General features: G+C 38.4%; 1 protein-coding gene across 1 annotated transcript in view; it reads right to left on the bottom strand.

The window, feature by feature from the left end:
- The window catches only part of LOC133649511 (FRAS1-related extracellular matrix protein 2-like), a 112,360-nt gene that overhangs the window by 5,232 nt on the left and 93,504 nt on the right, over nucleotides 1-13,624 (bottom strand). The window contains exons 17-23 of the mRNA XM_062046100.1: nucleotides 8,919-9,111; nucleotides 8,746-8,856; nucleotides 8,554-8,681; nucleotides 8,352-8,486; nucleotides 8,155-8,281; nucleotides 5,027-5,214; nucleotides 4,813-4,959 (exon numbers count right to left, since the gene is read on the bottom strand). Coding sequence (XP_061902084.1) covers nucleotides 4,813-4,959; nucleotides 5,027-5,214; nucleotides 8,155-8,281; nucleotides 8,352-8,486; nucleotides 8,554-8,681; nucleotides 8,746-8,856; nucleotides 8,919-9,111 — 1,029 coding nt within the window. The remainder of the gene's footprint in view (nucleotides 1-4,812; nucleotides 4,960-5,026; nucleotides 5,215-8,154; nucleotides 8,282-8,351; nucleotides 8,487-8,553; nucleotides 8,682-8,745; nucleotides 8,857-8,918; nucleotides 9,112-13,624) is intronic.

Consider the following 13,624-nt stretch of genomic DNA (forward strand, 5'->3'; position numbering starts at 1 on the left):
ACCCCACTCATAAAAGTGTTAAAAATATATTTTATGTTTTTAAAAAAAAAAGTTTTCTTATGTTTTACTGTTTAAAAAAAAACTAAAAAAACGGTTTTATTTAAATGGAAAACACAAAATATGCAATATTTTCCCCATAAAAGTGGAATACTCAATATGAAGTAATTGTAGCCTTGAATATGTAAATAATTCATAACAACATTGATTTTGTTTTGTTTCATTATTATTTTTTCATTGATGACAATTAAAAAAATAAAAAAATCACACTAAAGGTCATGGGGACCCAAACGGAGCCCACTCATAAAAGTGTTAAAAATATATATACATTTTCCTTTCAATGCTTAGATCTCAAGGTCAACTTCAGTATATCTGTTGATTATAAGATTGTTTTTTTTAATGTTTTCTTATGTTTTGCCCTTTTTGTAAAAAAAAACAAAAAACTGTTTTATTTAAATGGAAAACACAAAATATGCAATATTTTCCCCATAGAAGTGGAATATTTGATGTGAAGTAATTGGAGCCTTAAAAAGATCAATAATTCTGAACAACATTAATTTTAATTTATTATTAATTTTTCAGCGATGACAATAAAATTAAAATAAATAAATCACACTAAAGGTCTCAGGGACCCAAACGGACCCCACTCATAAAAGTGTTAAAAATATATATTAATTTTCCTTTCAATGCTTAAATCTCAAGATCAACTTTAGATCAATCTGTTGATTATAAGATTTTATTGTGTTTTTTTAATGTTTTCTTATGTTTTGCCCTTTTAAAAAAAACTAAAATGTTTTATTTAAATGGAAAACACAAAATATGCAATATTTTCCCCATAAACGTGGAATATTCGATATTAAGTAATTGGAGCCTTGAATATGTCAATAATTCATGACAACATTGATTTTGATTCATTATTATTTTTTCAGCAATGACATTTTTTCAGCAATGACAATTAAAAAAAAAAACACTTATAAAAGTGTTACAAAATATATATACATTTTCCTTTCAAGACTTAAATCTCTAGATCAACTTAAAAACTGTTGATTATAATTTTTATTTTTTGTAATGTTTTTCTTATGTTTTGCCCTTTTTGTAAAAAAAACCTGTTTTATTGAAATGGAAAACACAAAATATGCAATATTTTCCCCATAAAAGTTGAATATTTGACATAAAGTAATTGTAGCCTTAAATATGTCTATCATTCATAACAACATTGATTTTGATTCATTATTATTTTTTCAGCAATGACAATTAAAAAAAAAAAAACCTCACACTAAAGGTCTCGGGGACCCAAACGGACCCCACTCATAAAAGTGTTAAAAATAGATTTTATGTTTATTTTTATGTTTCCTTATGTTTTGCCCTTTTAAAAAAAACTAAAAAAACGGTTTTATTTAAATGGAAAACACAAAAATATGCAATATTTTCCCCATAAAAATTGAATATTTGATATTAAATAATTGTAGCCTTAAATATGTCAATAATTCATAACAACATTGATTTTGATTCATTATTATTTTTTCAGCAATGACAATTTAAAAAAAACACTCATAAAAGTGTTACAAAATATATATATATTTTCCTTTCAAGGCTTAAATCTCTAGATCAACTTAAAAACTGTTGATTATAAGTTTGTTTTGTTTTTCCAATGTTTTTCTTATGTTTTTCCCTTTTTGTAAAAAACAACAACTGTTTTATTTAAATGCAAAACACAAAATATGCAATATTTTCCCCATAAAAGTAGAATATTTGATATAAAGTAATTGTAGCCTTAAATATGTCAATAACTCAGAAAAACATTGATTTTGATTCATTATTTTATTTTCAGCGATGTCAATTTAAAAAAAAAAAAAAAAAAATCACACTAAAGGTCTCAGGGACCCAAACGGACCCCACTCATAAAAGTGTTAAACATATATATTAATTTTCCTTTCAATGCTTAAATCTCAAGATCAACTTTAGATCAATCTGTTGATTATAAGATTTTATTGGGTTTTTTAATGTTTTCTTATGTTTTGCCCTTTTAAAAAAAATTAAAATGTTTTATTTAAATGGAAAACACAAAATATGCAATATTTTCCCCATAAAAGTGTAATATTTGATGTGAAGTAATTGGAGCCTTAAATATGTAAATAATTCATAACAACATTAATTTTAATTCATTATTAATTTTTCAGCGATGACAATAAAATAAAAATAAAAAAATCACATTAAGGGTCTCGGGGACCCAAACGGACCCCACTCATAAAAGTGTTAAAAATATATATTAATTTTCCTTTCAACGCTTAAATCTCAAGATCAACTTCAGAACTATCTGTTAATGATAAATAATTTTTGTAAATTTTGTAATGTTTTCTTATGTTTTGCCCTTTTTGTAAAAAAAAACCCTGTTTTATTTAAATGGAAAACACAAAATATGCAATATTTTCCCCATAAACGTGGACTATTCAATATGAAGTAATTGGAGCCTTGAATATGTCAATAATTCATGACAACATTGATTTTGATTCATTATTATTTTTTCAGCGATGACAATTTAAAAAAAAAAACACTCATAAAAGTGTTACAAAATATATATACATTTTCTTTTCAAGGCTTAAATCTCTACATCAACTTAATAACTGTTGATTATAAAATTGTTTTGTTTATTTTAATGTTTTCCTTATGTTTTGCCCTTTTTGTAAAAAAAACAACAACCCTGTTTTATTTAAATGGAAAACACAAAATATGCAATATTTTCCCCATAAAAGTAGAATATTTGATATAAAGTAATTGTAGCCTTAAATATGTCAATAACTCATAAAAACATTGATTTGGATTCATTATTTTATTTTCAGCGATGTCAATTTAAAAAAAAAAAAAAAATCACACTAAAGGTCTCAGGGACCCAAACGGACCCCACTCATAAAAGTGTTAAAAATATATATTAATTTTCCTTTCAATGCTTAAATCTCAAGATCAACTTTAGATCAATCTGTTGATTATAAGATTTTATTGGGTTTTTTAATGTTTTCTTATGTTTTGCCCTTTTAAAAAAAATTAAAATGTTTTATTTAAATGGAAAACACAAAATATGCAACATTTTCCCCATAAACGTGGAATATTCGATATTAAGTAATTGTAGCCTTGAATATGTCAATAATTCATAACAACATTGATTTTGATTCATTATTATTTTTTCAGCAATGACAATTTAAAAAAAAAAAACACTCATAAAAGTGTTACAAAATATATATACATTTTCTTTTCAAGGCTTAAATCTCTAGATCAACTTAAAAACTGTTGTTTATAAAAAATTTTTGTTTATTTTTATGTTTTCCTTCTGTTTTGCCCTTTTTGTAAAAAACAACAACTTTGTTTTATTTAAATGGAAAACACAAAATATGCAATAGTTTCCCCATAAAAGTGGAATATTTGACATAAAGTAATTGGAGCCTTAAATGTGTCAATAATTCTTAACAACATTGATTCATTATTATTTTTCAGCAATGACAATTGAAAAAAAAAAAAAATACTAACCAAATGTCTCTGGGACCCAAATGGACCCCAGTCATAAAAGTGTTAAAAATATATATTAATTTTCCTTTCAATGCTTACATCTCTGGGTCAACTTCAGATCCATCCATGAATTATATGTTTTTATTGTTTTTTTAATGTTTTCTTATGTTTTTGCCCTTTCGGTAAAAAAAAACAACCTGATTTATGTAAATGGGAAAACACAAAATATGCAATATTGTCCCCATAAAAGTAGAATATTTGATGTGAAGTAATTGGAGCCTTAAATTAAAAAGACAATTAACAACAATTTAAAACATCCGACTAAAGGTCTCGGGGACCCAAATGGACCCCACTCATACAAGCATTAAAAATAGGTCCTATATTAATATAAATTAATTTTCCTTTCAAAGCTTGAATCTAAAGATCAACATCAGATCTATCTGTTGATTATAAGATTTAAAAAAAAAAAAAAAACGTTTTCTTATGCTTTGCCCTTTTTGTTAAAAAAACAAGAAAAAACAAGAAAAAACAAGGAAAACACAAAATATGCAATATTTTCCCCATAAAAGTAAAATATTTGATAGGAAGTAATTGGAGCCTTAAATATGTCAATAATTCATAACAACATTTATTGTGATTATCATTATTTTTTGAGCAATGACAGTTTAAAAAAAAAAAATCAGAGTAAAGGTCTCTGGGACCCAAACAGACCCTACACATAAGAGTGTTAAAAATAGGTAATATAACAATTATATATATATATATATATATATATATATATATATATATATATATATATATATATATATATATATATATATATATATATATATATATATATATATATATATATATATATATATATATATATATATATATATATATACAACCCTGATTTATGTAAATGGGAAAACACAAAATATGCACTATTTTCCCCATAAAAGTAGAATATCTGATTTGAAGTAATTGAAGCCTTAAATATGTCAATAATTCATAACAACATTTATTGTGATTATCATTATTTTTGAGCAATGACAGTTTAAAAAAAAAAAATCAGAGTAAAGGTCTCTGGGACCCAAACAGAGCCTACACATAAGAGTGTTAAAAATAATTATATATATATATATATACATATATATATATATATATATATATATATATATATATATATATATATATATATATATATATATATATATATATATATATATATATATATATATATATATATATATATATATATATATATATATATATATATATATATATATATACTGCGTCTTGTTGCATGGAACACACAGCAGAGGGCGCTACCTGGAACATGGCCCTGGAGTCCAGCTTGAACCCGTCCGAGCCGGGCTGCCGGACCAGCGGCAGGGCCGAGGCGTCGTCCATGGCGAGCACGGCGCTGAAGTCCACGTCCCCAAACACCCGCGCCTGGGTCTCGGGCTGAGCCTTGTCCTGGCGAAGCGGGACGGGTGACAAATCTTGTAGCCGGATCAAAGTAAGACGGCGGACGTGGACTCACCAGGATTTTGAACCTGTAGAGCAGGGAGGGCGAGTCGGCCAGGCAGCCGAACTCGGAGCGCGCGGGATCGAACTTGGGAACGTAGCCGTCGGCTCCCGTGCACAGGAAGACCTTCTCGATGCTGCAGAGGAAGGACTCTCCCAGGTTCTGCACGGGGTCCACCATGACGCGGCCAAAGATGGTGTCACCTGACCACCACAGAACCACCACTTTCACTTCTTTATGACTAAGGTCCAGCATTCGGGATGGTACCAACTCTAGTACTCCAGTACTAGTAATTATGTCGGTACTACCGACTTCTGGCTCAAACTAACGTGTCTCGTCTCGGCTGCTGCTAATAAGTACGGCAGGTGATTGGATGACCAGCCCCAGCTGGGTAATCCAATCACCTGCCAGCTGTGCTTCAAGGCCGGTCCTTCCACACCCCGCTCCGCGGCAGGCCCGCAGACCAGGCCCCCCCTCCACAAATACTTACAGTATTAACACTTTTTAGGGCGCAACAATAGACTGTTCACATTTGAACCGATACGGTACCAATTCCCGCTACCTGGGAGTCGATAACGGTACCAATTTTCGGTGTTTTGAGTGTGTTCATAAATATTATTATTTTTAATAGTAAAATATCATTTTTATTGCAAACTTAAAAATGAGATGATTATGATAACTGCTGTCCAGTTGTTATATCTTGTTTTGTAATCACATTTCTGACTGTTTTTTTGTTTTTTTTGTGCTAGCTCAATGCTAATTTACAATGGATATGTCATATACATGCTACCGATTAGCATTAGCGATTTTTTTTCACATGGCGGTTTCGACACTTCCAAATTTGATAATGAAAACTACAACTAAGATGAGTGTTACAATCAAACAGCTGGTGTGTAATAAGTACAATACTTACAGTATTAATACTTTTTACGGCGCAACAATAGACAAGACTGGCACTAGGGATGGGTACTGTTCACATGTGAACCGATATGGTACCAATTCCCGGTACCTGGGGGTCGATAGCGGTACCAATTTTCAGTATTTGTGTAAATATGGTAATGTAAATATGGTAATATAATACGGTAGTGCAAATATGGTAGTGTAATACGGTAGCGCAAATATAGTAGTGTAAATATGGTAGTGTCAATATGTATGCTGGTGTAAATGTGTAAATATGGTCATGTAAATATGGTAATGTTAATATGGTAATATAATACGGTAGTGCAAATATGGTAGTGTAATACGGTAGCGCAAATATAGTAGTGTAAATATGGTAGTGTCAATATGTATGCTAGTGTAAATGTGTAAATATGGTCATGTAAATATGGTAATGTTAATATGGTAATATAATACGGTAGTGCAAATATGGTAGTGTAATACGGTAGTGCAAATATGGTAGTGCAAATATGGTAGTGTAAATATGGTAGTGTAAATATGTATGCTAGTGTAAATATGGTAATGTAAATATGGTAATGTAATACGGTAGTGTAAATATGGTAGTGTAAATATGTATGCTAGTGTAAATATGGTAATGTAATATGGTAATGTAAATATGGTAATGTAATACGGTAGTGTAAAAATGGTAGTGTAAATATGGTAGTGTAAATATGTATGCTAGTGTAAATATGGTAACGTAAATATGGTAATGTAATACGGTAGTGTAAATATGGTAATGTATATCTGGTAATGTAATACTGTAGTGTAAATATGGTAATGTAAATATGGTAGTGTAAATATGGTAGTGTCAATATGTATACTAGTGTAAATATGGTAATGTAAATATGGTAATGTAGATATGGTAATGTAATATGGTAGTGTAAATATGGTAATGTAAATATGGTAATGTAGATATGGTAATGTAATACGGTAGTGCAAATATGGTAGTGTAAATATGGTAATGTAAATATGTATGGTAGTGTAAATATGGTAGTGTAAATATGTATGGTAGTGTAAATATGATAGTGTAAATATGGTAGTGTAAATATGTATTGTAGTGTAAATATGGTAGTGTAAATATGGTAGTGTAAATATGTATTGTAGTGTAAATATGGTAGTGTAAATATGGTAGTGTAAATATGTATTGTAGTGTAAATATGGTAGTGTAAATATGGTAGTGTAAATATGAATGGTAGTGTAAATATGTATGGTAGTGTAAATATGAATTGTAGTGTAAATATGTATGGTAGTGTAAATGTGGTAGTGTAAATATGTATGGTAGTGTAAATATGAATGGTAGTGTAAATATGTATGGTAGTGTAAATATGGTAGTGTAAATATGTATGGTAGCGTAAATATGTATGGTAGTGTAAATATGGTAGTGTAAATATGTATGGTAGGGTAAATATGGTAGTGTAAATATGGTAGTGTAAATATGTATGGTAGTGTAAATATGTATGGTAGTGTAAATATGGTAGTGTAAATATGTATGGTAGTGTAAATATGAATGGTAGTGTAAATATGTATGGTAGTGTAAATATGGTAGTGTAAATATGTATGGTAGTGTAAATATGGTAGTGTAAATATGTATGGTAGTGTAAATATGTATGGTAGTGTAAATATGGTAGTGTAAATATGTATGGTAGTGTAAATATGAATGGTAGTGTAAATATGTATGGTAGTGTAAATATGGTAGTGTAAATATGGTAGTGTAAATATGTATGGTAGTGTAAATATGTAATAAAATGTATGGGACTTTACATTGAGCCCTGAGGGACGCCACTTTTTGACTTTGATAGCTGACTTTGTTTTCTATTACACACTCAAGTCTGTTATTTAGAGTCTCCATCATGCAGGACTAACATGGAAGGTTCTTCAGACCCTAGACCAGGTTCTTAAGACCCCTGACCAGGTTCTTCAGACCCTAGACCAGGTTCTTAAGACACCTGACCAGGTTCTTCAGACCCTAGACCAGGTTCTTCAGACCCCTGACCAGGTTCTTCAGACCCCTGACCAGGTTCTTCAGACCCTAGACCAGGTTCTTCAGACCCCTGACCAGGTTCTTCAGACCCTAGACCAGGTTCTTAAGACCCCTGACCAGGTTCTTAAGACCCCTGACCAGGTTCTTCAGACCCTAGACCAGGTTCTTCAGACCCTAGACCAGGTTCTTCAGACCCCTGACCAGGTTCTGTCCCTAAGGCTCCTACCCTCAGAAAAGGCCACGTCGCTCTCCTGGCCGAAGCCCACGGAGCCGTCCGAGAGCCACAAGCTCCTCCTGGACAGCAACAACATCCGAGTGTTCAGACTGAACTCCACCGCCACCGGGTCGCTCACCTGGACAAACGTGCTCGCACTTAGCAAAGGGGCGGGGTTCAGAGGTCGCCTGAGGTCCGGTCTGCCTTACTTGCTGGAAGCGGATGTCCAGGTCGAAGGCCACGGGCTCCCCGGGACTGCACACGGGCGGGAGCGAGTACTCGGCGTGGCGGGCGGCGGTGCAGGGGACCAGCTTGACGCCGTACGTCCCCGAGTAGTCTCGGACCTGAGGCACAGGCGGGACTTCGATGAAGGGCGGCGCTCGTTAGGGACACTCGGAAGGTCCGACTCACGGCAAAGTCCGAGGTGAAGGTCCACTGCTGCACCGGCTGGTTGTAGCCGGGCTCGCTCCGCACCAGGGTGAGGTTGAAGGTCAGACCGGGGTGGTCCGGGCTCACCACCGTGGAGGACACGGAGCTCGCTGGCAAGAGGCGGCGGACGTTTACAGCCGGACTTCACGTAGGAGCGGAGGTGAGTACACTCACCTGATGTCCGGACCCTCGGGACAAACAGACCCCTGAAGCGGGCTTTGGTGCGGAAGTGGACCACCAGGCGTCCTTGCCGGTTGATGCGCATGCTGGTGGGGTACAACGCACCTGGGGGGGACAAAAACACGAGTTTAAAGGAAAAACCGGAGGCGACAGAAAGGAGTCCCCACCCTGGAGCTCGGCCTGAGGGGGGCTGCCCACGCCGTCCCGCCACAGGATGGCGGTGTCGTACACGAAGGTGAGGCGCAGCTCCGTCTGGAGGTCAAAGTGCTGCCAGCCGCCGGCACCCGCCGGCGAGTGGAAGACGTAGGACACGTAGAGGGGCACGCGCAGCGTCACGTACGACTGGACCAGGTTCAGGACCTGCTCGAGGTCCAGAACAAAAGGAGGGAGAAACATCAGCCACTTCATTAGGTACACCTGCACAGTGGGAATATGTCACCTGTAAGGCAGCAATGAGGGAATTATTCACCCAGCCAGTAACTGAAGTACAATACTAAGTTCCTGGGATCCTTGTAATTATTTAAAAAATAAATTAAAAAAACATTTAAAAAAAAATAAAAAATAAATAAATAAATAAATATATATATATATATATATATATATATATATATATATATATATATATATATATATATATATATATATATATAAAACAATCCAATCCACTTTATTTATATAGCACACTTAAACGACAAAAATGTTTCCAAAGTGCTGCACAACAATATTAAAAACAATATTCAAATATTATCCCTAGCTCCACCAATGACTGAATAAAAACAAAAAAATAAATAAATATAAAACCAATATAAAAATAAATATGATTAAAAACTATTTTAAAGGGTAAAACCAATTAAAATAGTAAATACAAAAAAAAATGAAATAACAAAAGAAATTAAATCTGCAAGCAGCGATGGACGGGACCGACTTTGAGGGCTCATAAAATCCAAACCGGAGCAGAAATTAAAACTCTTTCATCAACTTTTAATCAGAAGGGTTCAATCTCTCTCCTGTGCTAATTTGAAGCCGACACGACAAACGCGCTCAGAGGAGATCATGTTTGAAAAAAGGTGACTGTTTTTACACAACTTTTGTTTTGAAGGGGGAATTGCAAACTTCCTGTTGATTTTTGCTGGGGGTTTTGTCAGTGTATGAAATCTAGGTCTAAGTGAGACCTACATTGAGGTTTTTGTTTCATGTCTCTACGACATTCCTACTGGGAGTTACAGGCAGTTTTGTCTGTGTTTTCTTCCTAGGGGGCGCTAGAGCGCAATTTTGAGTTTTCGTTTTCTGATTAGATTGCAATTTTTGCAATGTGTGTGTGTGTGTGTGTGTGTGTGTGTGTGTGTGTGTGTGTGTGTGTGTGTGTGTGTGTGTGTGTGTGTGTGTGTGTGTGTGACGGTGTGTGTGTGCAGAAAACATCGCACAGGGCGATGTGATGCGTCTAGTGCAGTAGCCTTGGAGTAGTAGTACCTGTAGTTAGTGCATGCTGCATGCCGCTTTTGCTTGCTATGCTGCATGCTGCTTCTGCCTGATACTCATTGCTTTCAGCTAGTGCCGCCGGCTAGCCCTCTGTCTCAGAGGGCGAAAAGAGGAGCCGAGTGCATAAGCCTCCTCAGCCGGTACATAGCCTCTCCATTGTCAAGACTCGTACATGCCTCCTCGTGGCCACACACGGTAACTGGAACCTCGCGGTTCCAGGCTAAGTTGTACGGGATCTCGGAGCAGCAGGGGGCCCCAGAGACGGGGCATGCAGGCCCACCGGTGTGTGGACATGCCCTGGTGCCCAGTCAACCCCTGTCCCAGCTATGGGTAAATAACCCCAGCTATGGGCGAATAGTGAAAACCGCCTCAACGGTGGACCAGGCGGAAGATGGCGGCAGCGGAATGCACCACAACGGCTGGGAAGGCGGATGAAGGCTGCAGCAAAGACGGGTCCCCAGTCGTCTTGGTCTCCATGCCACTGGACCCTGGCCCGCTCAATGCCAAGGACTGTGTGGTGGCTGACCGTGCACCAGTCTCCCCACATTAAAAGATTCCACGCACAGGCGTCCTCCATATAGGGAATCCACCCTAACATCCCGGATTAAGTCCTATGGCGACCAGCGAATGGCGACGGGGGTAGGATTGTGAGATCTGGAAGCCTCCAGTCAAAAACTGGCACATAAGGCGGTGGGTGCAAGATTCAGTCGCTGGGCTCTTGGAATGAGGCAGAAAGAGCCCTTCGGCAGCTACACTCACGACTGAGCAGTCCTCTTTAGGATCCACTCTGCTCACCCCACCTGGGGAAGGGGCTAGAAAAGGTGCCCTAAAAATAGCCTGCCTCTAACCTCCCGACTGGACTACCGCATCCAGAGGGATCACCATATGCGGTCGAAAAACACGAAATATGAATTTTGGAGCGTGGAATGTACGCACAATGATGGATAATACGGCCAGCGACAGACCAGAGAGGAGAACTGCGATCATTGCCAGGGAACTGCAGAGATGCCGGATAGACATAGCTGCACTTTCCGAAACCCGACGTGCAGACGAAGGACAACTGAAGGAGGAAAAGGGTGGCTACACTTTCTTCTGGAAAGGAAAAGCCTCTGATGAGCCCAGAATCCATGGGGTTGGATTTGCCATCAGAAACCAGCTTGTTAGTCACCTCTCTGAACTTCCCGTGGGGATTAGTGAACGTCTCATGACTGTCCGTCTGGTGCTCACCAACAACCAGATGGCAACAGTTATCAGCGCCTATGCCCCTACTTTAGACTCTGAAGACGAAGTAAAAGAGACCTTCTACGCCTGCTTAGATGAGACACTGTCTAGGATCCCAAAGGAGGATAAGATTATTCTCCTAGGTGACTTTAATGCCAGGGTCGGCCGGGACCAACACCTCTGGAAGGGCACTATAGGGAAGGAAGGCATCGGGAACATCAACTCCAATGGAATCCTGCTTCTCAGCAAATGTTCACAGCACAACCTCACAATTACCAACACTCTCTTCCGCCAGAAAAACAAACTGAAGGCATCTTGGAGGCATCCTCGATCCAAACAATGGCATCTCATTGACTATGTCATTGTGCGAGCCAGGGACCGTTGTGATGTGAACATCACAAGGGCCATGTTGGACACAGATGCCTGTTGGACAGATCACCGCCTCATTCGCTCCACAATGTCCATCAGACTTAAGAGGAAAAGGAGGGTTCAAAAGAAGCAGATCCGGCCAAGGCTGAACCTCGAAGGCCTGAATGAAACTGCCACCCAGCAGCAACTTCAGACATCCCTTGAGGAAAGCCTCCAGCAGGAATACCCTGATAACATCGAAGAACACTGGAACCTGCTCAAATCAACCATCCTCGTTACCTGTAAAACCACCCTTGGGTACAAGTCCAGAAAACACCAGGACTGGTTTGATGAGAACGACACAGAGATAGAACAGCTCATCTCCAAAAAACGGAGTGCCTTTCACACCTGGCAGAATGATGTGACCTGTAAAGCCAAAAGAATAGCTCACTCGAGAGCCAAGGCAGATGTTCAGAGCCGGGTAAGGGAGCTTAAGAACTCCTGGTGGACTGAAAGGGCTCTGGAGATCCAGAGACTAGCAGACTCAGGGGACACCAGAGGCTTTTTTAGTGCTACCAAGGCTGTCTATGGGCCAACTTACCGCGGCCTAAACCCCCTGCGCTCAAAGGATGGGCAGCAGCTGCTAAAGGACAATGAGTCCATTAATGCCCGATGGAAGGAGCACTTTCAGGAACTCCTCAATCGTGACAGCACAGCTGAACCAGACATCACCAACCACATCCCCCAGAGTCCCATCAGGGAAGATATGGGGGAACCCCCCACCATAACAGAGGTTCAAGATGCCATCAGGAGTCTAAGGAACAACAAGGCTGCCGGACCAGATGGGATCCCAGCGGAGATCCTAAAGGAAGGTGGAAGAGAGCTGCTGTATCAAATCCACACCCTACTTCTCAAGGTCTGGGAAAAAGAAGAACTCCCCTCAGAGCTCAGGAACGCTCTTATTGTGACCATATTCAAGAAGGGGGACAAGGCTGACTGTGGAAACTACAGGGGCATCTCACTCCTGTCAACAACTGGCAAAATCTTAGCTCGTGTCCTTGCAAATCGATTGCTACCACTATCTGAGGAAGCACTCCCAGAATCACAGTGTGGCTTTCGCCCAGCTAGAGGCACAGCCGACATGATTTTTACAGCCCGCCAACTCCAGGAAAAATGTCGTGAACAAAGACAGCCTTTGTACATGGCCTTCATAGACCTGACAAAGGCCTTTGACACGGTAGACCGTCAGGCTCTGTGGAGTGTGCTGTCGAGGTGCGGCTGCCACGATAAATTTATCAGAATAGTGAGGCTTCTACATGATGGCATGGCAGCCACAGTGCTCAGCAACAGCGGCTCCGAGTCTGAGCCTTTCACTGTGGAGACGGGTGTCAAGCAAGGGTGTATCATGGCTCCCACCCTGTTTGCCATCTTTATTGGTGCTATACTGCACCTCATTGGCAAAGAGTTGCCACAGGGGATCCCCATCCTGTATAGAACCGATGGCAGGCTCTTTAACCTTAACAGGTTCAAAGCCAAGAGCAAAGTTAGAAACACCACTATCATGGAGCTTCAGTACGCGGACGACAACGCCATCGCAGCACACTCAGCAGAAGAACTTCAGGGTATCTTGAATGCCTTTGCTAAGGCATACAGAGCCCTGGGCCTTGCCCTCAACATCAAGAAGACCCAGGTCCTACATCAACCTCCACCCAACCAGCCAACTAATCAGCCCGCCATAAACGTGGACAACACCCCCCTTGAAAACGTTGACCACTTCCCATACCTCGGCAGCATCCTCTCCTCCAAAGCGGACATTGACTCAGAG

This window comes from Entelurus aequoreus, linkage group LG05 (assembly GCF_033978785.1).
Source record: "Entelurus aequoreus isolate RoL-2023_Sb linkage group LG05, RoL_Eaeq_v1.1, whole genome shotgun sequence".
Taxonomy (NCBI): domain Eukaryota; kingdom Metazoa; phylum Chordata; class Actinopteri; order Syngnathiformes; family Syngnathidae; genus Entelurus; species Entelurus aequoreus.